General features: G+C 41.5%; 1 protein-coding gene and 1 pseudogene across 1 annotated transcript; both read right to left on the reverse strand.

The window, feature by feature from the left end:
- Positions 1 to 8,297: 8,297 nt before the first annotated feature.
- LOC134461134 (E3 ubiquitin-protein ligase TRIM35-like) lies at positions 8,298 to 11,366 on the reverse strand. The gene is made up of 5 exons (XM_063213901.1): positions 10,965 to 11,366; positions 10,534 to 10,629; positions 10,175 to 10,405; positions 9,645 to 9,789; positions 8,298 to 8,951 (listed from the first exon to the last, which is right to left on the reverse strand). Exons 1-5 carry the CDS (start codon positions 11,364 to 11,366, stop codon positions 8,419 to 8,421), a joined length of 1,407 nt encoding a protein of 468 aa, XP_063069971.1. The 3' UTR covers positions 8,298 to 8,418.
- Positions 11,367 to 12,969: 1,603 nt separating this feature from the next.
- LOC134461133 (E3 ubiquitin-protein ligase TRIM35-like) lies at positions 12,970 to 16,975 on the reverse strand (annotated as a pseudogene).
- Positions 16,976 to 27,042: the final 10,067 nt, after the last annotated feature.

Genomic DNA, 27,042 nt, shown 5'->3' on the forward strand with positions numbered 1-27,042 from the left:
ATGTTATATTTGTTGTGAAGTGACGTTTCCAGGGGGCCAGGGGCCACGTCACAACAAATATAACATGGAGCAAAGTGTGCATCATTTTCTTTATTTTCTTTTAATTTTGAGTACACGAGTGGCCAGCTCCTCAAAAAGACTTTTGCGATACTTTTTTTGTTTCTGAGTATTATTCATTATTCCCACCACAATTCTTATGATTAACTAGACGTTCATGAAGCCTATGTTGTATGTTTGCACATTTTGTATTTGACGTCAATTGTTTGAATGGTCCATGTTTGTTGCTGATGTTTATCACTCTATGCACATGAGAGTAAACGAGGAAGCATTTACTTATACAGTAAAATAATAAGCTAGAGGATCTTGGATACTATACCATGTTTGAAGTATTGCTTTTGACATTGTCTCAGACTGCCACGTCTGTTACTACATGTCTACACACGCACACACGCCTACTGCACACACACACACACACATCACTCTCTCTCTCTCTCTCTCTCTCTCTCTCTCTCTCTCTCTCTCCGGATCTTGAATAAAATCTGCAATGTTGGAAGTAGGCTACTGTTGTTTTCTTAGTGTCTGTGCTCATGTCTGTTGTTGTGTGCCTGCAAGACTTTGTAATGGAGTTGCCTCATGGGTGACACGTAACTTGGTGGCCAGGGCTGAAATGTGGGAGAAATAGGGCCCGGGCACTTTTAGCTTAAAGGGGCCCCTCATAATTAGTGGTACAGAGATGACTCACAGGTGGGCCCCACACCCTCCTGGGCCCCTATTTTCAGAAATGTTTTTTAAAAAGGCGGGGGGGGGGGGGGGGGGGGTTGGGGGGGCACCGGGAGATGCCCGCTATGCCAGATGGTCAGTCCAGCCCTGTTGGTGGCTAGCAACACGGCCTTAAACTGACAGGAAGAGAACCAAACCCTGATCTGTTCTTACTGGAAGACAAGCAAACCTGTTGAGCTGCATTTGTACCCAGCTGGTTCCTGCCTCCACAGCGGTGTTAACACAGGGCAACTACCCTGGCCTGATGCCACTCAAGTTTTTCTGCACCTCTGTTGTTCCTTGTTTCAATCTGCTCTATGTGCGATTGTATGAACTGTGCTAAAGAAATGCAATTATTAATAAAATACAGGCCAAAATAACAGCAATAACAACACCAATGACGACGACAACAAAAATAACAACAAAAACAACAACAATGACAACAACGAAAACAACAACAATAATTGCTATTATTTGCTATACTTTGAGCCTATGTAACATTACATGATAGGCCTAATACAGAGCACTTGGAGTCCAGCTTGGTCAAGTCTGGCTACCTCCACTGGGAGTTTATTACAGGCCTTGCATTACAATACATTACATTACATTGCAGTCTTTTTTTGTCCTGTGCACCCTTAAAGCATTTTGTATGGTGTAGGCTATATCTATTCTGCTATCCCAAAGTGGCTACACTCCATGTATCTGTTATTATTGCATTTCTCCACGTACCCCTGAGGTGTGCTCACATACACCTCGTGGTGCACGTACCCCTGGTTGGGAAACACGACACTACAGTTTTATTATGCTACGTGGATTTATAATAACACAAGGCACTTGGAGTCCTCCTAAGTCCACAGGGATCAGTGTATTTGGAGTTGGCTTGTGAAATTGCTGAGATGTATCTTTCTTGACCGTTTTACCTGATATTTGAAACAACATTCACAAGGTTTCCAATTGGAGAATCACGGTCACTATCACTAGTTCGACTGATGTGCTGTTATGACAGTGTTGTTGAATGAGACTTTGAAGTGACTGCCATGTGAAAGGGATCAGGAAGAACAGCACTGCTTGTTTCAGCACTGTAACAAATAGCTGTTTATTTACGGAAATTCTGCAACAGCATTCTACTGCTTTTCGAAAAAACAGACAACTACTGTGAAAATATTACTTTGAGTCACATATTGAGCATAAACAGTAAGTACTGCACAATAGCAGTATTCGCCGTTGTGGAAAAAACTAGAGATGCACCGGATCCTGATTTTTAGGATCCTGCCGGATACCAGATCCACTGAATAAGATCCTGCCGGATCCGGAACCGGATACCGGATCCTACAAAAGGTTTGAAACATATAGTCTACTCGCACACGTGGGCCCTTTTTATTACGTTGGCGCAAACTATTTTTTAGACTCATTGGCTTATTGCCACACTGCCTTCAATAGCCGCTTCCAAAGGGATTTCACTCCATGAAGTGATTGGGGTTGTGAAAGACTGAAAAGCCTAGGCTAGACATGCACCAGACCCTGATTTGTAGGTAACATGCCGGATACCGGATCCACTGCTTAAGATCCTGCCGGACCCGGACCCTGTGAAAAACTCTATTATCCTGACGGATCCGGATCCAGAACCGGAACCGGAACCGGAACCGGATCCGGTGCATCTCTAGAAAATAACAAGTTATTTTAGGCAGCACCATTGAAACCCATTCATCCTCCACTTGTCCGTGATCACCATCCAACTTCAATACCACCTGAAGAACTGAAGTCATTCTGACTGGTTAAAGATTATCTGATACTATCAAGCATGATGAAACAATTTCTAAGGAAACTGCAATACTTAAAAAGTGCTTGATGCAACAAAGTGTGAGTAGCACATGCATTTTGATAGTGATGAAAGTGTGAATGGCTGAAACATTTTAAGAACTTGTAACACTCTTGCAACAAGCAGCCCCATCTAAACCAATCTGCTAATCAGTGCCTGGCCTCACCTGAGTAGGGCTGTTATGCCATTATTCAATTACGGGCGTCACCTGCCAAGGGCCTGATGACTCTGGTCACATGGTACTCTTGCACCTGTATATAAATCTGGACTATCAACACTTCAGTTGCTTGCCTGCCTGCTGGCTGGCCTGCATGGCACAGCATAGCACTAGTTTGCCTACAAGCTTGCCTACAAGCTTGCTTACATGCTTGCACACTTTCCTCTTTGTGAAAGCTTGCTGTATGTGGCATAATTTGTGGCATTGTGGCATATAATGTGCCTGCTGCAAATTAGGCATTGCTTTGAGAGCTAGCTTGTAGTGCTGCTTGTTTGCTGTGCTACTTGGTGCAAAATATTTTTTTAAAGACTGACCAATGCTATATTCATCATTGGCTCATCAAGAGATACAGTAAAAAGCCCACCTTGCACACTATCATTGTAACATAGCACTGCGTACTCTGACATTTTGTTCATGCCCACACTTTCAAAGGACCACCGCAAACCATTTTCTCAATACAGCATTGCGCCATAGTATCATGCTCAAGGCACTCCAGTCATGGTGAACGATGGGAGGGTGGGGTGGTAACATGGCCAGGGTACCACAGTTATGGAGAATGATGGGTGGGGTGGGAAGTTGCCATGGCCATATTCATGAATACAACTATGACCCAGTATTTGCCTGTCATCACACAGTACAATTCAACTTTTGAACTGAAATGTACTGTTATTTTTCTGTAGAGTACTGTTATTTAACAGTTAAATTGCTGCTGAAAAAATGTTATATACTGTGATACATTAAACAGCAATGAGCTGTATTTGATTTTTGGTGTGAAATAACAGTAGAATTACAGGTAAATATAATTGCCAGTAACTGCCGTTATTTTGCAGGGAAATTTTCTTAGAGTGTGGCTCCTCTGCATAGGTATAGAGGGTTATTGTAGGTTACTTGGAGCTGGTTTGGGGCTTTTCCACAGTTCCGTGTTAGCTCTGTGCACGCCAACTTGTTATTGCATGAGCACATAGTATGTAGGCACCGGTAGTTGGTGCAGAAGGGAAAAAAACAAGAGAGTGGGTGCGTGCAAGTGTGTGTGTGTGTGTGTGTGTGTGTGTGTGTGTGTGTGTGTGTGTGTGTGTGTGTGTGTGTGTGTGTGTGTGTGTGTGTGTGTGTGTGTGTGTGTGTGTGTGTGTGTGTGTGTGTGTGTGTGTGTCTCTGTGCGTGCATGCATGTGTGCATGCATGTGTGTGTGTTTGGGAGAGAGAGAGAGAGAGAGAGAGAGAGAGAGAGAGAGAGAGAGAGAGAGAGAGAGAGAGAGAGAGAGAGAGAGACACACACACACACACAATGTATCCTTCTGTCTTATTGTGCCTTATACGGCTGGCAGTCGTGACCTAGTGGTTAGGCAGATGGTCTTTAGATCAGAGGGTCGCAGGTTCAAATCCCACCTTTACCTTTCCCTACACCTCCCACCATTGTTGAAGTACCCTTTCACAAGGCACCTAACCCCACATTACACCAAGGACTGTAACTAATACCCTGTAAATAACTTAAAGTCGCTATGGATAAAAAAGTCAGCCAAGTGTAATGTAATATCTCTTTTGCAGGACGTACAGACATTCCATTGGGCATTTGATCGGCTATTAGGATATGTACAAACTTCAGAGAATGCTCTAATGCAGAGCTTTTTGACGTGGGGGTATGGGAGACCTTTTATTCTATTCTGTAATCAAACAAAGTTTGGTAAGAGTTTCTATGAAGCCCATATCTATAGCGCATCATGAGCGCATTTATAACAACTTGTGGGATTTGAACCTGCAACCCTCTGATCTCAAGACCACCTCTATGTGGTATCTACTTCCATTGCACATTCACAACACCAACTGTGTTGAGTATATTCATTATATCACGTGTTATGACTTGTTTTACACTTAATAAACGCTGCCAGAGCCCTGCAAAATGAAAATGTCAAGCAACTGTTGTTCAGGTTTCTTACCAAGTGATCAGAAACAGACTCCATGAGGTAGTGGATATGAGGGCCCAGCGTCTACACTTGGGCCTATGGTTACAGCTCATCACCGTGGAGCATCATTTACATATGCCAGAGCACATCAAAATTGGCATGTTCACCATTGCTGTCCTGTGCCCTTCACAGCTGATAGCAAGTACACTCTGAGCACATGTAACCAACATGACAGAGTCTGGAGAGGCTATGGAGAATGTCATGAAGCCTGCAACAGCATTTGTGAGGAGCACAGAGTGCCATCGGTAAATATGCCAATTTTGGTGTTCTCTGGTACTATACAGAAATTGGGCCCCACAGTAACTGGCTGTAACCATAGGTGCCACATGCAGACATTAGGCCCTCCATACTTGTGGTTCCTGATCATAATCAAAATCAGGTCAAAATCATCCGGGATTTTGTTCGACTCCAAAGACAATACATAGGCTAAAAAGTGTCAATATACAAACGTAATTGTCATTCCGTTCCATTTCACTCCATTCCAGGTTTCTCTCTATCGTTTGCAAATTGGTCACGCCCTTCTCCTCAAATCTAGCCACTTTGCACTAGGCTCGTTCGTGACGAAGCATTGTGGTTAGAAAATCCTAACCACAATGCATCAAACTGACAAAGTGCGCATGCTCGCTGCTTAGCAAAAGCAGCACTGATTCGTCACGAATGAGCCTACTGTGTTTGAAGGAGCAGAGCGCACTAGGAAGCAGGCAGGATGATCCATTGGGCTGTGAGTTCGGGTGTGGTGTTTTTAGTCGATGTTACACAATAAGGTGGATCATACTTAGTTCTTCCTTTGTTTGCCATTCTTTTTTATTTTTTTTACATAGCAGCTGAAAAACAGATAGGTACATGTTTTTGGCTGTTGCCTTTGTCGTGTCTAAATGGTAGAAAGATCACCATGCTGAGATTGTTATCTTTGAGTCTTTTTGTAACAGTCAATCTTAATTCCTCACATTATTATTTATTTTCTCTAGCCCATGACTCTTTTCTCCTTTTTCTTTTCCGCACATTTATCTCATTGTTTTCAAACTGTGGCACATATAAGCTGGGACCTGACATGTTAGGTTTACATGGGGGCGATTTGTCGGAAAACCAGAGGGGATGGCGGGTATGGTTTTTTTAAGCAATATCAATAGAATTTCATTAAACTGCGATTAAAATCATGTAGAAAAGTGGCGAAAGTGCTGGTGTCTGTCCATATTAGGCTACAGGTCCAAATAATGACATTTTCATCATTATGTCTGCTGGGTCCCATACAGGTGTACAGTTTACTAGTGTACACCTAGTGTTTCTCAACAGGGCGGGTACAGCCCTCCAGGGGCCGTTGGTAAGCTCTAGGAGGGCGATGGGAAGGATGCAGCTGAGATGAAGGGTGCTTAGTTGCCATTGAGGTGCATTTAATTTTTTTAATACTAAGGGGGGTGTTGTCAAGCTTATGGTGAGGTCAAAGGGGTGTGTGTTCAAAAAAGGTTGAGAACCACTGCTCTATACTGAATAGATTACACAAGATTGCCTTTTATTGTCACTGGTCACATGCACAATTTACACTATGCACATTCACAATGACATTGAAAACACCCATGCAAGCCCATGCAGGACAAGTCAAGTCATCATATCCAGGAGCCCAGGAGAATGGAGTTCTCATAGAACTGTAGATCCCCTAAGGAGACCGGACTTCGTATACTCATTTGCATTGGTGACACGTATTTTGATTTATCTTGGCCTACCATATTGACTATTTTTGACATGATGTCACATTACATTACATTACACTTAGCAGATTATTATCTAAAGCAACTTACAGTTTAATACTGAGGACTGACTTGCTGATGTGGGATGCAGGAGCTCAAGAGGCTGACTACTGCTGGAGTGGTATATCACCATCACCATCATCATTACATTACATTGCATTTGTTTTTTTTGTTTTTTTTGTTTTTTTTTTAAAGAGTAAATAACGAGTACACACACACACAAACTAAACTAAACTAAACATCATGTCAGGAGTCTGCCCTGGGGCAAGGCCAGTTCAAGCATTAGTCTAGTAGATTATCTCCAAAGAGGAAGATCTTTAGTTGTTTTCTTGAAGGCTGCAAGAGATGTGCTTAGTCTTGCTGCCTCATCATCATCATGACAAGCACCAGGAGTGCTCAGTGAGCAGAGGCAATGTCAGGAGTGGAGCTCACTGTAATAATAATAATCATCATCATAATAACAAAAATAACATTAATAGCGATAAATAATACAAATAAGCACCAGGAGATGGGAGCATGTTAGCAGTGCAGCTCACAGTGGGGTTCAGCCATGAGCTGTCTTACGGTTTTACATGTTCTTTTTTCCGTAGGAACATTCAATTGCACTAAATTGTGGACGCGCCATAGAAATGCATTTCCCTTGACTAAGCTTATGATGAGAATAGATTACAACTTTGACTTCCACATGATCATCAAGGCTATGCTTCTGTATATTGCAGTTCCCAGAAATGGCACATAATTACCTCCGCCAAGGAGGCAATGTTTTCAGTCACGTTGGTTTGTCTGTCTGTCTGTCTGTTTGTTTGTTTGTTTGTCAGCAGCATAGCTCAAGAACTAATCAACGGAGTTGTTGCTAATGACCCAAGGAACAAGTGATAAAATTCTGGTGGTGATCCAGATCATGGACCGGAACCAGGACTTTTGGAAAGATTCCGTCAACAGCATAACTCAAAAACTAATCAACAGAATTTGACGAAACTTTGTGGAGTTGTTAGTAATGACCCAAGGAACAAGTAAATAAATTCTGATGGTTATCCGGATCACGGACTGAAACCAGGACTTTTTAAACGATTCTTCACCATTGCTGGCATATATATCTAGATGCCCCTAGTGACCAGAAATTGAATTGAGGGGAGTCAACAAAAAGAAGGCAGAAAGACTTGTAACATAGTCAAATGTTCTATCAAGCAGCTTCCTTGGCGGAGGTCTGCGCTCTCTGAGTGCTTCTAGTATTACACTTTTAATGATGGTACATCAAGAAAAGTGATAAGATGCAAATATTTTCCTCTACTTCTCTTTATTGTGTTTTTTTCCCCTTCAAATTAATTGTCTTACGATTATCATTCATACATTAAGAGTACACACAGTCAATATAACATAGAGTAAAGACATTGGGATGATAACAGCATCACTGAAATAAACCAGACACACAGTGTAATGTAGGGTTCTTATTCTTACACACACACACACACACACACAAAGTTCATAGCCACACTCCAGCCAAGATGAATACCGGTAGCTCTTTTCTTCCTGAGTAACATACAGATTATGCAGATGTTTTCTCTCTCTCTCTCTCTCTCTCTCTCTCTCTCTCTCTCTCTCTCTCTCTCTCTCTCTCGCTCTCCTCTCTCTCTCTCTCTCTCTCTGTTTTCTCTCTCTCTCTCATGTCTCTCTCTCTCTCTCTCTCTCTCTCTCACACACACACACACACACACACACACACACACACACACACACACACACACACACACACACACACACACACACACACACACACACACTATTATCAGTATTTCGACACAATTTTTTTGTTACAGTATGTGGAGACAGCTTTGGCTCAGTCCTGGTTTGGTTCAATACTTTGATGTTCTTGTATGGATAGACTACACAAACTGTGCTGCTCTACTAGAATATTTTTTTACATCTCTGTTACTCTTACTGAGGCCTTCACTGGCAATATTCTCAAAGGAAACACCCCAGTGTTAAAATAGGGAAACACTTTCTCAGTAAAAGTGTGTATAATAGTGTGTAGGTGTGTGTTACTATCAGGGTCAGAGAAGGACAACTTTCCTCTGTCCCAGTCCAGCTGCACTCTGATCCTCTGGAGTTTCTGCTTCACTGTGAGGAGAGTGTCAGGCTGTGGTGGGGCACGTGCTCCATATTTATCATCTTTATAATACACATATGACTCTCCACTCACATCATCATACATCCCTTTCCTCTGGGCGGACTCTGTCATCACACCCACATTCCATGTGTTCTCCCCAACCTCCACATCCCAGCAGCGTGTCCCTGAGTTAAAGCCCTCAGAGCCCAGCACACTGTGATAGTGATCAAATCTCTCTGGATTATCAGGAAGCTGCTGTCTCTCATCACCACGTCTCACACTGGTCAGATCCTCAGACAGGATGAACCATGGGTTTGCTGTATTAGGATCCAGAGTGACGGGAGCTGTAGAGAGGAAGAACGCACATGAGCTGAACACTGAGTGGTGTGTGTTAGGGATGGGTTAATGGTCATGTCGTGTGTGTGTGTGTGTGTGTGTGTGTGTGTGTGTGTGTGTGTGTGTGTGTGTGTGTGTGTGTGTGTGTGTGTGTGTGTGTGTGTGTGTGTGTGTGTGTGTGTGTGTGTGTGTGTGGTTTGGATCGCCACTGCCCTTACGATCCGATTCGATCATGATTCGGGAGGTAGCGATTCGATTCGATGCGATTCAATGTGACCCGATCCAATCCGATTCAATTCTACAATGCATTGCAATGCATTACATTTCTACTGAAAGCAAATGTGTAATCAGTACTGATGAGGCAATACAAGTAGTCAGTTACTGAGCAACAATTTATTGGCTGTTCTCTGTATCAGTCTTGCAATGCTTTGAAGTGCTTTTATTTAATTTAACATTAGTTTGCTCCCGAAATATACATGGAAGTAATTGAAGCGTAAAAAAAAATTGCTAGATCGATTCTGGAGCTTGCCGGATCGATTTTTAGATCGTCCCTGCTCCGCATTGGTTTGCATCGCCGTATCGATCATTGTTGAAACCACTAGTGTGTGTGTGTGTGTGTGTGTGTGTGTGTGTGTGTGTGTGTGTGTGTGTGTGTGTGTGTGTGTGTGTGTGTGTGTGTGTGTGTGTGTGTGTTTTCTTACTGTATTGAACAATCTCCTGCATCTTCTCCCAGACTCTGAACTTCAGGTTGCCCAGGTGCTTTGCCACATTGATCAGAGCTCCTGAAAGCCTCTCTGGATCCTGCAGTGTGCACTGGGCTCTGGAATAACCATTGAGAGTAATAGTCTATTTACTCTCAATGGGAATAACATTCAGGAGTCAGTGCTGTTGTGGGTTTGGGTTCAGAACCACAGACGAGAGAGAGACAGGAGGCACATCACTCACCTTTCCACTGTGCTCTAGTTCTGGGAAATGACAATAATAAAATATTTACATACTTATAAATGCCAAATATTACTATTGAAATGGCTTTGCATTATGGTTATCATTCAGAGATAGGCTATCATCACATTGTCAACACAACACATATAATAAATACAATGGGCCTATAATACAATATTCTCAAAATGCAGTACTATTGTCAAACAAATGTTAGAATCACTACCCTTCATTAGGGTATTGCAAAATCAATACTCAGTAATAAACCACTAATTAGTTACTAACTAGTTACCTGCAGGAATGTGACATTATCAGTGTTCATCTCCTCCTCTATGGCTTTGATTGTGTCTGATAGAGATGAGATCTCTCTGTTCATATTCTCAATCTTCTCCTTCATTATCTGACTCTTCTGCTCCTCTTCCTCCCTCAGTGCAGCTATCCTGGCTGCCTCTTCATCTCGTAGAAACTGGTGAAGTTTCTCAAACTCCAGCTTGATCTGCTTCTCTGTGTTGAGAATCTGAGTCTGGTTTAACACACAGCATACAGTATGGTCGGCATTATTGATATATCATACATTATCTCTACAATCAGACAACTTTGTTTTTATGAATAAAGTAGGCCTAAATTAGGCCTATGTTTTGAATGTCTCACTTTTATGTGTGTAGCTGTTTGATCACAGGTGATTTTAACTTCTTCAAATGTCTTCAATTTCTTTTTCAGGCGCTCAAGTTTGATCTTGAGATTCCCCTGAAATACAAACATGTAGGCCTATGTTATGATGAACTGTAGGATGATAACTACACATATACAGTAGATGTGGATCTACTTTGTATAATCATGCTGTTGGCCTATTTGTCATTATCAAATTTGAGGACCTTACTCCACTAGTACAATTGTGCATCTCTTTATAGCCTATAGGCCTATGTAAAATGTAATCTTTAATATGTACAATTATTACATAAAATCAAATGCAGTTTAATATGACTGATGTAATAAATAATATATTGTAATGTAATTCTTTACAAAGGTTATGTTAAAAATGTTTGGTCTTTTGTAACCTTTTTGTATTTGCATAATGTTACCTTATTGTCAAGTGCAGCTTCATCGATGGGACTAAAGGAGTGATTTCTGTGTAGCTTTGAGTCTCTGCACACTAGACACACGGGCTGCTTATCCTCCAGACAGAAGAGCTTGAGTTTCTCACTGTGCAGACTGCAGAGCACCTCAGACCCTGCTGCAGTTCTCTGACTCCTCTCCTGTAAGAGTGTCTCACACAGGTTCCTTAAGTGCAGGTTAAGAGGAGGGTTCATCTTTGATGATTTCCTCCTGCAAATTGGACATTCTCTGGATCCTTTGGTGTCCCAGAACTGCTGCAGACAGGCCTTACACACACTGTGAGTACAGGAGAGGATGACAGGGTCCTTGAGGGTGTCACAGCACACAGGACAGGAGAAATCCTCGTCAGAGAAAGATGTAGATGCCATTGTCGGTTTGAAAGACAGGATAGCCCCTGAAAAAATGACAAACATTATTAACGACCATTTATCAAAACATATGATGCAGTTTCTTAACAAAAGGTGTTTATGCACTGTACTAAATAAACTCTCCCCTCTGTGACATGCAAAGGGGACATGCAGAGAACGGCAGTCAGTGCAGTGTAGCTTTAGCGCGTCACTTCCTCATTCAACACAGGTGAGCAGGAAGGAGAAGCTTTGGAACAGGAGGATTCTGACTGGTCAACACTACTACAACATGAGAAAGGGGTGGGGAAAACAGACGGGTTGTTCAATGCTGTTGTTCATGTCCTTTAGTGCAAATTCATATAACACGACTGTGATCAATAGCCCATTGTTGGTGTCATCATTTTTACTGTATATTATCCCTGAATATAAATACCTTACTGTGACATATCTCAAACATACATACTTATACTGGTCAGGTACCTGTAGCTTGGTCAGTGCTGGACAGAAATGTGTAGAGACTCAAAGTTCATTAAGCTTAAGCCTACCGAGGATAGTTTTATTGGTCTAATAACCAACCACAGATGTTTAGGATTTACACAGCCAAATATTCATCATAAACATTTTGTGCTTACAAAAACCATCCAAACTCTTACCGTTTCTGTCATTCGGCGAAGCCTCTTGCCAGAGTTGTCTGTTTCCGCAATGTCTCCATAGTGTGTGTGAGAGAGACAGGTCCAAGGGTCATCACTAGTACCGTATGAGGGACATAAAGACCAGCAGCTCTGCCTCTGCCATAAACGCCCTGTTTGAGACCCTCCCATTGGACAAGAGGCCAATCAGAGCAGCTAACAGATATGATAGACGGCTCAAACGACCAAGCAGAGACAGTCCCTTGCAACAAGCATCAACAGAGATAAGCAACTGCAGAGATTCCACGGTCCGTCAGAAACGCTTTGATCCTGCAAGTGTTTGCTGCACTGTGTGAATTATTACCATTACTATGTAGTTCCTCTCTAGATGTCTCTAACCTCACTGACCTCCATGCTGTCTGGCTGGAGTTAAAATACAATTTCAGTCAGTATTTGTAATGGGAGGTGAGGCAGGAGATTGCCTGCTGTATGGAATCCAAACTCTGTCTGCAATCTAGAACCTCTGCTGTGTTCTAGAAGCTGTTGAGTGTCCTGAGCCAAGTAAACCACCCCCTTTGGAATGGAATTCTCTTGACTGATTGGTTGCTGCAGTGGAAATAAACTTTCTAGGAAATTGAAAGTAGGTTTCAAAAGAACATGACACAGGAAAACACATCATCTTTGACTTCCACATCGCCATCAAGAGGTCTTTATTATACAGTGGGTATGACAAATTATAGCACAAATAGGAAAAGTGCTGAGATATAGAGATACATAGCCCTTCTTCTAATGGAGACAGCAGGCAGGTGGGGGGCAGCAGTGAGAAGGCACACAAACATATTCGTGCGAGCGCACGCACACACACACACACACACACACACACACACACACACACACACACACACACACACACACACACACACACACACACAGACACAGACACACACACACACACACACACACACACACACACACACAGACACACAGACGCACACACGCACCCACTTCTAACTGTGCTACTCCACTCTTACTGAGGCCTTCACTGGAAGTATCTTCAGAGGAGAGACTGTAGGGGCCATGTTGAAGTATGGAAACACGCTCTCAAAAAACGTTTGTGTGAAGGTGTGTAGGTTTGTGTTATTATCAGGGTCAGAGAATGACAGCTTTCCTCTGTCCCAGTCCAGCTTCACTCTGATCCTCTGGAGTTTCTGCTTTACTGTGAGGAGAGTGTCAGGCTGTGGTGAGGCATATGTGCTATATTTACCATCTTTATACCACACATGCCACAGTCCACTCATGGAGTGGTAGTCCCCCTTCCTCTGGAGAGACTCTGTCATCACACCCACTCCCCACCATGGGTTCTCCCCAACCTCCACATCCCAGCAGTGTGTCCCTGAGTTAAAGCCCTCAGAGCCCAGAACACTGAGGAACTTATCGAATCTCTCTGGATTATCAGGAAGCTGCTTTTTCTCATCACCACGTCTCACACTGGTCAGATCCTCAGACAGGATGAGATTATCAGCTGCAGTGTTGGGATCCAGAGTAACAGGAGCTGCAGAGAGGAAGAACACACACATGAGCTGAAAACTGAGGGGTGTGTGGTAGGGATGAACACTGAGTGGTGTGTGTTAGGGATGTATGTATGTGTGTGTGTGTGTGTGTGTGTGTGTGTGTGTGTGTGTGTGTGTGTGTGTGTGTGTGTGTGTGTGTGTGTGTGTGTGTGTGTGTGTGTGTGTGTGTGTGTGTGTGTGTGTGTGTGTGTGGTTTGGATCGCCACTGCCCTCACGATCCGATTCGATCACGATTCGGGAGGTTTCGATTCGATCCGATTCTATGCGATCCGATCCGATCCAATTCTACAATGCATTGCAATTCATTACATTTCTACTGAAAGCAAATGTTTAATCAGTCATGATGACAAGTAGTAAGATACTGAGCAACAATTTATTGGCTGTTTTCTGTATCAGTCTTGCAATGATTTGAAGTGCTATTATTTAATGTAACATTCATTTGCTCCCGAAATATCCATGGAAGTATTTGAAACGTAAAAAAATTGCCGGATCCATTCTGGAGCTTGCCGGATCGATTTTTAGATCGTCCCTGCTCCGCATTGGATTGCATCACCGAATCGATCATTGTTGATACCACTAGTGTGTGTGTGTGTGTGTGTGTGTGTGTGTGTGTGTGTGTGTGTGTGTGTGTGTGTGTGTGTGTGTGTGTGTGTGTGTGTGTGTGTGTGTGTGTGTGTGTGTGTGTGTACTCACTGTATTGAACAATCTCCTGCATCTTCCTCCAGACTCTGAACTTCAGGTTGCCCAGGTGCGTTGCCACATTGATCAGAGCTCCTGAACGCCTCTCTGGATCCTGCAGTGTGCACTGGGCTCTGGAATAACATTCATGAGTCAGTGCTGCTGTGGATTCGGGTTCAGAACCACAGACAAGAGAGAGACAGGAGGCACATCACTCACCTTTCCACTGTGCTCTTGCAGTTCTGTGTAATGACAAAAAAGAATGAATGAATGAATGAATGAATGAATGAATGAATGAATGAATGAATGAATGAATGAATGAATGAATGAATGAATGAATGAATGAATGAATGAATGAATGTATTTAGGGTTTTTATTTGTATTGGGTATTCCATTGCATTGCAAGATGCATTTTATAGAGTTTTAAAAAGTATGTTGCCAAAATATTTGAATGGCAAGTAATTGCACATACTGCAGTTTCTACAGTATGGAATACCGTGTAGATCAGCGCTATTCAAATGGCGGCCCCGTGGGGCCAGATGCGGCCCTTGGACAGCAAGGTTCTGGCCAGCCACAAGGTCAGACCAAAATGAAAACAAATAGGCCTATGTGAGCCATCAGTGTCCGTGCGTAATTTGTGGTCATCAACACTTCAGGTTAGGGATATTTCTCCTATACACATGAGAGTGATACCTTATCTGATACAGTCCCATAATTGACCACAAGGCTACTAAGAAAAAGAGAATCGAATATCTGTTCTGTGTGGAAAGTTATCCGCTTGTTTCGCACCCTCACCTTGGACAGTTAAGTATTCCGTGTTCTGTCCCTTTATTGGGAGGAATTTGAAAAACTGGCCTCAGTGACGTCTACGGTATTGAATACCCCTGGTGTAGATGATAGAACTTCTGAACTGTCATTTCCAATAATGAAAAGCAAAAGGCAAAAATGGTGGATACACCATTTTGCAACAGCACTCTTCATATGTACTTTATCAATGACTAAAATCAGTGGTGTAAATAATCAATATAATGGATGCATCGATCCTATGGCCCACGATCAAATTGAATCGCATCATGGGGCATTCTTATATATTGAAAATAATAGAATCGCTGGGCCCTGCAACATAATAGAAGTGTAAAAGTAATTGGAAAAAATCGTACCGTATGTTATTGTGGGGCATTCTTAAGAATTGAAAATAATTTATTACCTTAAGAAATTGATATTGGATCATATCGCCATGGAGGTTGTGATACACCCCTAACTAGAATTATAATTTTCTACTACACACTTTCACCATTTTCATGAATATGAATATGAATATGAATATATTATACTGAAGCTTTTGTTGATTATTCTCAAAATATAATGAGGATTAGAATGTTTTTTTTTCTCAAGATACAATAGGCCTCTACAGTAATAGTCTATCCCATGTAACAGTTAACAGACTTGTACAATTAATCATAAGTAATAGGCTAAGTAATAAATAATGCATGTTACAGTATTTGTAGCCTAAGGTAAAAAATAATTTGAAGAACAGAACCATTGTTACCTGCAGGAATATGACATCATCAGCTTCCATCACCTCCTCGATGGCTCTGATTGTGTCTGAAAGAGATGAGATCTCTCTGCTCATCTTCTCAATCTTCTCCTTCATCATCTGACTCTTCTGCTCCTCTTCCTCCCTCAGTGCAGCTATCCTGGCTGTCTCTTCATCTCGTAGAAACTGGTGAAGCTTCTCAAACTCCTGCTTGATCTGCGCCTCCGTGTTGTGGACCTGAGTCTGGATTAACATACAGTAGTGGGCCCACAGCGTGGTTGATGGCGCATATCAAATCAGATGACTTTGTTTCCTTAATAAAGCTCATGGGGTGTTTTGAATGTCTTACCTTAATGTAAGATGCTGTTTGGTCACAGAGGAGTTTAACTTCTTTAAATATCCCCAGTTTCTTTGTCATGGCAGGCAGTTTGATTTTGAATTCCTCCTGAAACACAAACATATTTTACGACATAACTAAGCACTGAGTATCAGTGACTGCTCTTGTTGTCAGACATATTGATATTGTTGTGCAATAAAATGTATTTTACAGCAGGAGCAGCTTTTCAGGGATTTCAGTGGTGAATCGTAAATGAGCAGTGTTGTGCTCTTCCATCAGACATATTTATATTAAATCAATGTTTATCCAAAATCCAACATTGACAATAGGCCTATCTTTATTCTTTATGCATTGCAAAACACTTTTTAAAAAAAAAACATGTTATGATAACATAGTTGCCTAAACATTCACACTTTACGAAGTATACTCTGCATATTCAGTGTTAAATCTTTTAAAAAGCAATGTGTATGGCTACCTTGATTTCAAATGCTGCTTCATCAATGGGACTGAAGGTGTGCCCTCTGTGTAGTTTTGAGTCTCTGCACACCAGACAAACAGGCTGTTTATCCTCCAGACAGAAGAGCTTGAGTTTCTCACTGTGCAGGCTGCAGAGCACCTCAGACCCTGCTGCAGCTCTTTGACTTCTCTCCCGTAAGAAGGTCTCACACAGGTTTCTTCAGTGTTAGGCTGATTGGAGGGTGATCCATTGATGATTTTCTCCTGCAGACAGGGCATTCTCTGGATCCTTTAGTGTCCCAGAACTGCTGCAGACAAACTTTACAGATGCTGTGACTACAGGAGAGGACGACAGGATCCTTGAAGATTTCACAGCACACAGGACAGGAGAAATCCTCTTCAGAGAAAGATTTAGATGCCATAGCGTTCACAGACTCATGGAATAACAGTTCAATTTGGTTTCAGTTTCATGTTCCCACTGTAAAAGGCTATCAGTCTGTGAAAGAAGGCATTGGAAACCATTGTCAATCTCTCTGGGTTACCTAATATCTAAATAATGTTGACTTTTGTTGGTTTGCATGTAAAATGTGGATCACCTGAAAAACTCACCTTTTGACGAGCACAACAATCAGTACAGCCTGAGCTCCGAACTTCCTCATTCAACACTAGTGGGCAAGTGGGAGGGGCTTTGTAAGAGGAGACTTCTAATTGGTTAGCAATGATATAATAAAAGGAAAGGGGACAGGCAGAGAGAGAGAGAGACCTAGTGGGCAGGGTGATCCATTGGGCTTTGAGTGGAGGTGTGTTTAATCAATGTTACATAATGATGAAGAGGATGACCACACTCATTTCTTCTTTACTTTGCTATTCTTTTTATTTCTTTACATAGGAGCAGAACTACAGAGCACAGTGCTCTACGAAACTACGTTTCGGCTGTTTCTTTTTTCAAAGTCTAATAGCTATTACAGAAGTTGGTAGATAGTTAAAGAAAGTCAAACTGGGAGAAAGATCAGCTTGCTGAGAGTGTTATCTCTGAGTCTTTTTGTAACACAGTCACCTTCCTAGTCCTGACATTTCATCATGATTATTTATTTTCTTTAGCCCCTGAGTCTTTTTTTTCCTTTACTCACATTAGCTCTTTGCATTCAAACATTGGCACACGCAAGCACATCTGGGACCTGACATGTTACAGTTCTATACAAGGTTAAACCAAAGAGGTTGGATAGGCCTATATAATAAGAGGAATCGAAACACGCCCACTCAATGCAAAAGCGTGTGCTCAAAATTTGGTCAGAAAGGGGGCGTTGTCCCTCCTTCTTCTCTTTTTGTGGTGTTTGCACAAGACGTGCGCTACCACCATCTACAGCGCTAAGGGGACTCCATTGATTCTCTACCTCAAGACTCCGAAGGTCTCCTAATCGAAGGTCTCCTAAAGGGGCGTTCACCCGGCGTAAAGTGGATACCGGAAAAGAACCCGCCTGCTTTATCTCACTCTCATAGGCCTATACAATTCTCTGGTTAAACTATCACCATTATTGTTGCACAAGTTCACACAGGTTTACTAATGTGTCTGCTGCTGGTGTCCGTCCATATTACAGGTTCATACATGTTGATATTTTCATCATTATGTCTGCTGTTAGGGTCCCAAATAGGTTTATATTAGGCTATAGTGTTTGTCTGTTCATGTTACAAGTCCACACAGCGATTATAATAACGACAGTGTATCTCTGCTCACCAGAGGGAGTTCTGCCTGCCATCTAATTTACAAACGTGAAACACACTTAAAGAAATAGTGCTATATGGAGATTGCCAGTGTTTATGTGCTTGTTCATGTGCAGTCGCAGGGCGGGCTGTCACACTGTGCTCTGTAGAATTATCTGCTGGTGTCTACCTCCATCTAGTGGTCATCTGCAGGAAGGACACACAGACTGCTGACTTGATGTCACATTACCCCACATTGCTTCAGGGACTTGAACCAATACCCTGTAAATAAGTCGCTATGGATAAATGAAAGTCAGCCAAGTCTAATGTAATGTCTCTTTTTTCTAGCAGGACATACAGGTCTTTCATCAGGCCTTTGATAGGCTATTATGTTACATAGGCCTACAGACTTCAGACAACACTCTAAGAACCAGGACGTGAGTGTATGGAAGACATTTTATTCTATTCTGTAATCAAACACACTTCTTGCAGAAATGCTCAGTGTGATTCATATGTTTCTCATTTTGTAGATGTATGATGTTCATTATGTCCAACAGTTAGACTCTAACTGTTATTGTAAACCTTATAAGCCTACGTCTTAATTGGGTTACCGCTATCCGTCGAAACATGTCAGGTAAAAGCTGAAACTTTACATGTCTGAAGTGTAAGACAAACCTAAGTTCCTCGTTATGGTTGTGTGTCAGATGCACCACCTTCATTTTCTGGACGTGGTTTTCGAGTTGGCGCTGTTCAGCCTGATTGACGGAGCTCGGTCCCAACTGGCCCCTGTAAGCAAATCTGCATCTCCTGTATACATTGAAAGTCCACTGTTTTTTTTCATGTGTTTACATATACCGGTAACATTGCCCTCTTCCATGTATAGAGAGTGGCAGGTGGATTTCTAGAGCAGCTCAATGCTGTCATCCAGGCCTTCCTGCCCGGGACACCGTGGTCTGCTGCAGCTGACAGGTCCAGAGAAATGTTGTGGGTAAGTAATGACCAGACACTCAAAACATTTTTGCGAAATATCCAGACATAAAGTGCTATTGCGGAATTGGGCAACAGTTTTGTTAATGTTGCTTTTTAGAGTACATACATTTAACAATAAGTGGTATTATCTACTTCCATTGCAAATACACAACATTTAACCCAACTGTTTTGAGCATATACATTATATCACGTGTTATGACTTGTTTCACACTATCAGAGAGAATTCGAGACGATTCGTGTAATGAATTGTTGAGAGGGGACCATTCGAACAAAACGTTGGACCATTAGTAGAAGGCATGGGGCGTTTCGTGCAGTAGGGTGGATTGCCCTAATGTGGGCCATTTTTGGGTTTTCGGACTTCTGAAGACTATTACAATGTCAAGACAACACATTAAATCCACATCCAATACATTTTTGGAATCCTCCAGGGGTGCCCTCATAAAATCAAGAGAAAAAATGCAGATATTTTTTTCATAAAAGAAATTATACAGACATTAGTGCTCTTAGTGCCCAAGCATCTCAGAGTATGAGCGACTTCCTAATGTGGGACAGTCATTGTCCTAAAGTGGGACAGTGAAATGTAATGTTAAATTTAATGCAAGACACTGTAAAGTCAATGTTAAATGTTTTAAACCATGGTGTACCTTCAAATAATGGTAAACAACTAAACAAGTAGCATAATTCTCTCAAAACTATTTATTTTTGACATCAGCCATCGTTTCATTGAAAACTGTGCAATTCATCAACAAAATGGGATTACAAGTTATAATTCATAGATTTTAAGGTAGTCTTTTAAAGGTATATTGTCTTTCTAAAGTTTAGAAAATGTTTTTTTTACTAAAAGCGATTTAAATGAGCTCAAGCTGTTTTTGATGTTGTGTTTGCACGTGTGTGTGTGTGTGTCATATTGAGACATCCCCCTTACACACACACACACACACACACGCACGCACGCACGCACGCACGCACGCACGCACGCACACACACACACACACACACACACACACACACACACACGCACACACGTGCACACACAGCCCACTCAAAACCAGATATCCCTTGCCCTCAACTGTCATCCTTTCAAATATCACTTGACCTTAAAGGAACAGACCACCCTTTTTTGATTTTCACATATTTGCAGTATTTCCCAACATTATTCATGAATGTGCATATCATTTTCGTCTCAGTGTTTTCAGTACTTAGATTTGTTGGAACAGAATTATTAGCATAGCTTAGCATAATCACTGGAAGTAACTGGTATCTTTAGCATCAAGCCACAAGTGGTCACTGGACGGAATTAAATTGCCGTTTTACACTCTGGTGAATTTTACATTCATTTTAAAATGGTTTATAAGTACATTTGATTGTGTTTTATTTTGTACCATAGACTTGCATTGCTATGCCTAATGTGGCTATACTGTTAAACGGGGCAATGCAAACACATAGACGAAAATGATATGCACATTCATAAATAATGCTTGGAAATACTGCAAATATGTGAAAATTAAAAAAGGGTGGTCTGTTCCTTTAAATATATGCAACTATAATACAGTTTAACACTGTAAAACATAATTTTCACCATGTAAATTACCACTGTTATTGCATAAACCAGTGTTTATTAAGCAAATCATGCCGTCCCACATTAGGACACCACCTGTCCTAAAGTGGGACAGTAAGAAAATCAATCTAAAACCAAATATAAAGTGTAAATATCCAACATTTTACATTATTTTATAATGAACAAACATTTCAAGAAATACATTAGAATCAAAAGTTGCATGGATTTATTGATATTAATGATTTTATACCCTTAACACTAATTTAGTCAAAACTCTATGTCATTGGCCTTTTGGATGTTTTCACAGCAGTTGCTTCTTGTTTGATGATTGCCCCACCCTAGTTTTTTATTGGATAGTTAAAATGTTAACTTATTTTGGTCACATGGTAGTAGAGCTTCACTTTCACCATAGTTTCACTGATATTCATTAGTTTAGGGAGGAGCCAGAGCCCCTGAAGCTTAGGTGTCCCACATTAGGCAGTGGCCCACATTAGGGCAATCCACCCTACCTGAGGATTTTTCGTCGAAGACCTAAGGACGTTACGTTCAACCCATGCAGACCTTTAGTTTAACTGGGCAGATGTTTAGTTTAGTCTGCCTATTTTATTAGCCTATTATTTTTATATTTTATCAAACTTGTGTGCCTACCACCACAATGCAATTAAAACAAAAATCCAACCGTTTAGAAAGTGCGTGCGTGCGTCTCTCTTTTTTTTAAATTAATTTTTCATTTTAGTTCAGTTTTTTATAGTGGTGGGCCGTTATCGGCGTTAACGTGCTGCGATAATGTGAGACTCTTGTCGTGCGATAAAGAAAATATCACACGTTAATCTATTCTCAAAATATAGGTTTGGAGTTTGGGTATGCACGTCACCATAGCGTTTAATTGACAGACGCTTTTAGACTGCACTCCAGTCGCTTCTCCTCTATCCACCTGTTGTTTCAGCAGACCTACTAAATATGAAGTGTTTGCATGCTGAAAACATTAATCCCTCTGCCGTGGTAGTTGTTGTTTGAGTGCTTTTTCATAAGTGGTAGACTAAAGAGACGTTATTGTTTGAGGTGAAGCATAGAGAGACATTATTGTGTGTGAGTAGCTACCAGCCCGACATAGCCTACATCTCCTTACGCATTGCATANAATAGCCTACATAAACAACTTCCAGAAATCTTGCTTGTGCTAATTGCAAAACATTCCGTGTGATAGGCCTATGCATTTTGAAGATTATGTCAATATCTACTCTCGCTGAATGTTTGTGTTGCAATCGCGCACATTTGCGATTCAGTGAGATATTCTCATGTCCGACGGTAATAAACCTCGCGGTTGTCGCGCTTGACTTTTTTTTGCAAACTGAATTCATGTCGAGTTGTAACTCATCTGGCATTCTAACTCTGAGAACAACTGTCAAATCGCCGTGTGCCAGTGCTGTAGGTTCTAGATAGGCATATCCAGTAGCCTGGCTCTGCTGAGGGCTTCTGTGCCTACTACGCGCAGAGCTCCTCCCTCTCTTAAAGGAGCCGCTGCTCCTTTTAACAGTCAGTGGCAGATTCTCTCTCTCTCTCTCTCTCTCTCTCTCTCTCTCTCTCTCTCTCTCTCTCTCTCTCTCTCTCTCTCTCTCTCTGCCCATTAGAAATACTGAATTGTTGAGGTAATTTGTTTAAATAGCCTAAATATTTGATAGATTTATCTGTATTTGCCTCTACAACTTATAGCGCTGTTCATTTTGAAATTTCAGTATGTTATAACTGTAAATGCTTCCTAACATATTGGACACACTTTACACATATTGCTGTGTTTTTTCATCTCCAAGTATCAACATGACCATTTTTTGAAGATGAGATGCATTTTGGAAAAAAAGATGAGCTCTGGTCTAATGCGCCATCTGTTTTAAGAAACCCCAAGGTTTTTTTCGGCATTATTTCGCTATCGTGCCTATTCTGAATGAGCCATTTTGATATAGATTAATCTAGATTAATCTAGATTAATTTCATAATTACAGTGAGATTAATCTAGATTAAAAAAAATAATCTATGCCCACCCCTAGTTTTTTATCATTAGGCCATTTCATAGCCTATTTTATAAATATACTATATCGTAGCGGACTGCCTCTGCCTCCTCCGGAGTGAGATAGCAGCGTTACCCCCTGTGCACTACATCTGTCTATATATCTGAGTTATTTCTAATGTGTTGGTTACTGATTTGTATTCATTTTTGGAAAGGTAAAGGCAGTCTTATTGTTGCCTAGCTGGCGCCCATGTCATAACTTAAAACAGTCGGTTGCACCGCCGCTACAATACCGACGAAATGTTTTAAAATGTAGGCTTACAACAGTAGGCTAATTTAAAGGTAAGGGATAATGTATTGTCCCACATGACTATAAGAAAATATTGCCTATATGGGACAAATAAGACCCCCGATGCTGAAGGCAGAGAGCTGTTATTCCGCTCCGAAGGAAATATATTTCCGTAGTCATGTGGACAATACATTATCCCGCTTATCCCGCCTTTACCAACATTAGAAAGCATAGAATACACAGTTAACCAGTAGTTTATAGTAACAGGTTTATTGCCATTTTATAGCGTGCGCAAAGAAAGATAGAAAAGAAAGATATAAAAAGATATAAAAAGAAAGAAAGGAGTCGCACACTGGAGCTGAATGCAGAATCAAAAGCTGCCATTTACAATTGTCCTAAGACGTCAAACTGGTCCTGGATTAACGCATCACTGTTACGTTATTTGTTCTACTGTATGCATCTAGGCCTATATTCGTTATAAAAACAGATATCTTAGAATGAGGTCTTATGAATGGTCCACCATGCTTAATTCCATAAAGCATGCCAAATGAACTTGAAAGAAATGCGAAATGAAAACAGCGTGTCAATGCAAGCTCTTTTTTTTAAATCATAAATACAGTATGAAATAGTGATGTGAGCTGTTCCAAATTGAGAACAAGCGCACAAGTCTGCAAACAAGGGTTTTGCAAAAGTGCACTACTAAAAATAAGACAAGATATTCGTTGTGATGATCTGAGTTATTTCTAATGTGTTGGTCACTGATTTGTATTCATTTTTGGAAAGGTAACGGCAGTCTTATTGCTGCCTGACTGGCGCCCATCTCATAACTTAAAACTAAAGTCGGTTGCACCGCTACAATATCGACGATTTTTTTTAAAATGTAGGCCTACAACAGCTTTAAAGGTAAGGGATAATGTATTGTCCACACGCAGTGGTAGAACGCAGGTATACGGAGTATACCCACTTCTAAATTTTAGGGGATTCAGTATACCAACTTAAAATTGATTGATCCATTATTTAGAATGGCATAAATATATACAGTATACCCACTTCAAAAAATGCGAGAATATACAGTATACCCACTTCAAAAAAGTAGACTACACCTAGACTACAAATATTTTCCTACGGGGCGAATAACACCCCCAATGCCGAAGGCGGAGTGCTGTTATTCCGCTTCGAAGGAAATATATTTTCCGTAGTCACGTGTGGACAATACATTATCCCGCTTATGCCGCCTTTACCAACATTAGAAAGCATACATAGTAAACCAGTAGTTTATAGTAACATGTTTATTGCCATTTTATAGCGTGCGCAAAGAAAGATAGTTTGTGGAACGCTCATAATTTAAAAAGAAAGAAAGGAGTAGCACACTGGAGCTGAATGCAGAATCAAAAACTGTATTAAACAAAGCCGAAAAAAGTAAATAAAACCGACAGACAGGGGACAAACGTTTCGGTCAGCCCATCATCTTCCTTTTCTTCCTTTTCATGCTGCTCTTGGAATTACGCACCGAGCAATACGCTCAGGATATGACATTGGCGCGGACGCCACCCCACCATTACGCGCATAATTTAAAAAGGTTAACAAGCAACAGAGTTTGGCTACTTTCTAACTTGTTACAGCCACATTGCGCTTCAAACTGTTTGCAGGCTGCCTCGTTCACTGCACGATATCTACTAAACTCGGGTTCATAACAGGATCATTTCTATCTGATCTGCGACAGTATTCCAGGCTACTTCACCCTTAAGGAAACTATCAAGGAACTCCTCACTTGTTACTCACATACTAGTGTTAATAAAATATGTCACGACAGCGGCCGGCGGACAGTGACAGTTTGCTTTCTTGAAATAACAACATTCGGACAATAGTGTAGACTTGTGCGCTACACGCTGGGGTGGGGCAGGGCTGCTGTAGGTATCCATTGCGCGCGGCCGGTCGCTTTGGGAACTGTGTGTAAGTTGCATTTGGGTAGGCTATTGCGCGTGTTATAGTTGATTAAGTAATTGACGAGCCAACGTCCGGCAGCAGTGGCTGAGTGTGTAACTTAACTTAACTTAACTTTTGTAGGCTACTATCGTCCGAGTGTCTCCAGATTGTGATTATTTATTCATTTATTCAAAGAAGATAGCAGTTTACAGACGCTGCTGGTTGCATGGATATTGTGGTGGTTTTCCCTCCTAATTGTATTTTATGAAATTGTAAAAATAAAACTACCATAACCTTTACTCCCATTGTCTGTCGTTCCTGAATCGTGGTCTAAATTTCACCTCTTACAATAGTGTCCAGTCCAGTGAATGATCCTGCATCCATGGCTAATTGGATAAAGCATACTAAGTGGATTTATCACATGTGAAACGAGAAGGCAGAAAGTGCAATTAGTTAATAAATGAAACAGTGTACAGGTCAGTGCTGGTAAAAAAAAGAGTTTTAATGACTTGCACAAAGTTGATGCTCGTTTGGTGAACTTCAAAACCTGCGCTGTATTCAATAAAAGCTGGGCATAACGCACATAAAGGACTGAAAATGAAAATACCCCTATATGTGGTACATACTGTATTCTATGTTGTAGCCTACTTCAGTTGTTTGTACCCAGACTTGCATTTTTGTCGAGTAATGTCCATTTGAACCTCACGTGAAAGTAACGGGGATTGTGCTGCATTTGGTGGATGGAGCTGATATTACGCACATAATTCTACTGAATGAACATCCAACTGCGACCCAAACGGTAACTTGTCGTGGTAGTCTATGTCGAATATGCCTTAATTTGGCTGTTTGCTATTCGCCTCTGGCATCATCCGAGCATGTGTAGTGCGAGACGCCATTATGACCGTTGCGCGTAAATATTTGCAAGAAGATGGGGCCGTCAAACACAGTAGGCTATGGATACTTATTTAACGACTTTAATGAAGATGTCATGTAGACTGTTTGACGGCCCCTTCCATAGGACAGCATCCATCCATCTATCCATCCCTTCCTCATCTTTACGCGCAACGGTAATAATAGCCATTACTTTTCTTGTAGACGTTGCGCGTAATATTTTATTCATTACGACTTATTTCAAGCAGCATTCCACTGTCCACTCTGCGTGGCCCTGTTGAAAGGGTTGCCTTGTCTATGCGGGAAGGGCAATTTGCATGACAAGACTTCATGCCCATTAGCGAACACTTTGTTCTCAACAACTTCCCATTAAGAAATATGTATGCTGAATGTGTTTGTCGCCGTTTTCAGCAAGCCTGGCGTGGCTATGAGGACCTGATGTTTTCCACAGAAAACATGCATGGTTGCCACCACTTAAAAAGGTGCTTGGAGAGGAGGCAAAACTGGTACAATTTAGGCTGCATTAAAGCATACACGTTAGCTTTCACGTTGTGCGATGTATGGAGACAAGTTTGGAATCGCTCCCTCTCTCTCCCTCTCTCGCTCACACACACACGCGGGACGTAATTCTCTGCACTCTTTGCAAGACTCTACTGTCACTTGACTCGTCTTATTGGATACCAGCCAAAATTGTAAGCTAGATAGCCAATAGTTTCGATTGTGCTGCTTGGACTGGAGGTATTTAAACTGCTAAAATGTAGGCTGCATTAAAGCATCCGCACGTTTCAACTTTCACGTTGTGCGATGGGTGGAGACAACTTGGGAATCGCTGTAAGTTAGAGATTTTTTTAAAACATAGGCTGGCAAGATGTAAATGACCTGCACTGCTTGAAAAAGACGATCGACTATGTGCCTCAGGCATCTTAAATACTAAAAACTAATAGGCGGATGGCGGGTGGATTCGGTTTTGGAAATTGGAGAAAAAACATTAGGGCGGGTGGATAGCAGGTGGATTAGAAATTCTAAGAAGCGGTTGCGGATGAAATAATACATCCACCGCGCACCTCTAGGCCTACTCCACACGTAGGTATATTCCAGACCTACAGAAGACGGTAGCTAGAAGCGTTCAT

The sequence above is a fragment of the Engraulis encrasicolus genome, chromosome 13 (genome assembly GCF_034702125.1).
Source record: "Engraulis encrasicolus isolate BLACKSEA-1 chromosome 13, IST_EnEncr_1.0, whole genome shotgun sequence".
In the NCBI taxonomy this organism is placed as follows: domain Eukaryota; kingdom Metazoa; phylum Chordata; class Actinopteri; order Clupeiformes; family Engraulidae; genus Engraulis; species Engraulis encrasicolus.

Bases quoted from the DNA above. Each gene is read 5' to 3' on its own strand.
- LOC134461134 (XM_063213901.1), bottom strand. From the start codon at position 11,366: ATGGCATCTACATCTTTCTCTGACGAGGATTTCTCCTGTCCTGTGTGC. The intron at 10,630-10,964 runs GTAACATTATGC...TTTGTATTTCAG, and splicing joins AAGCTGCACTTGACAATAAG to GGGAATCTCAAGATCAAACT. The intron at 10,406-10,533 runs GTGAGACATTCA...GTGTTAAACCAG, and splicing joins AAACAGCTACACACATAAAA to ACTCAGATTCTCAACACAGA.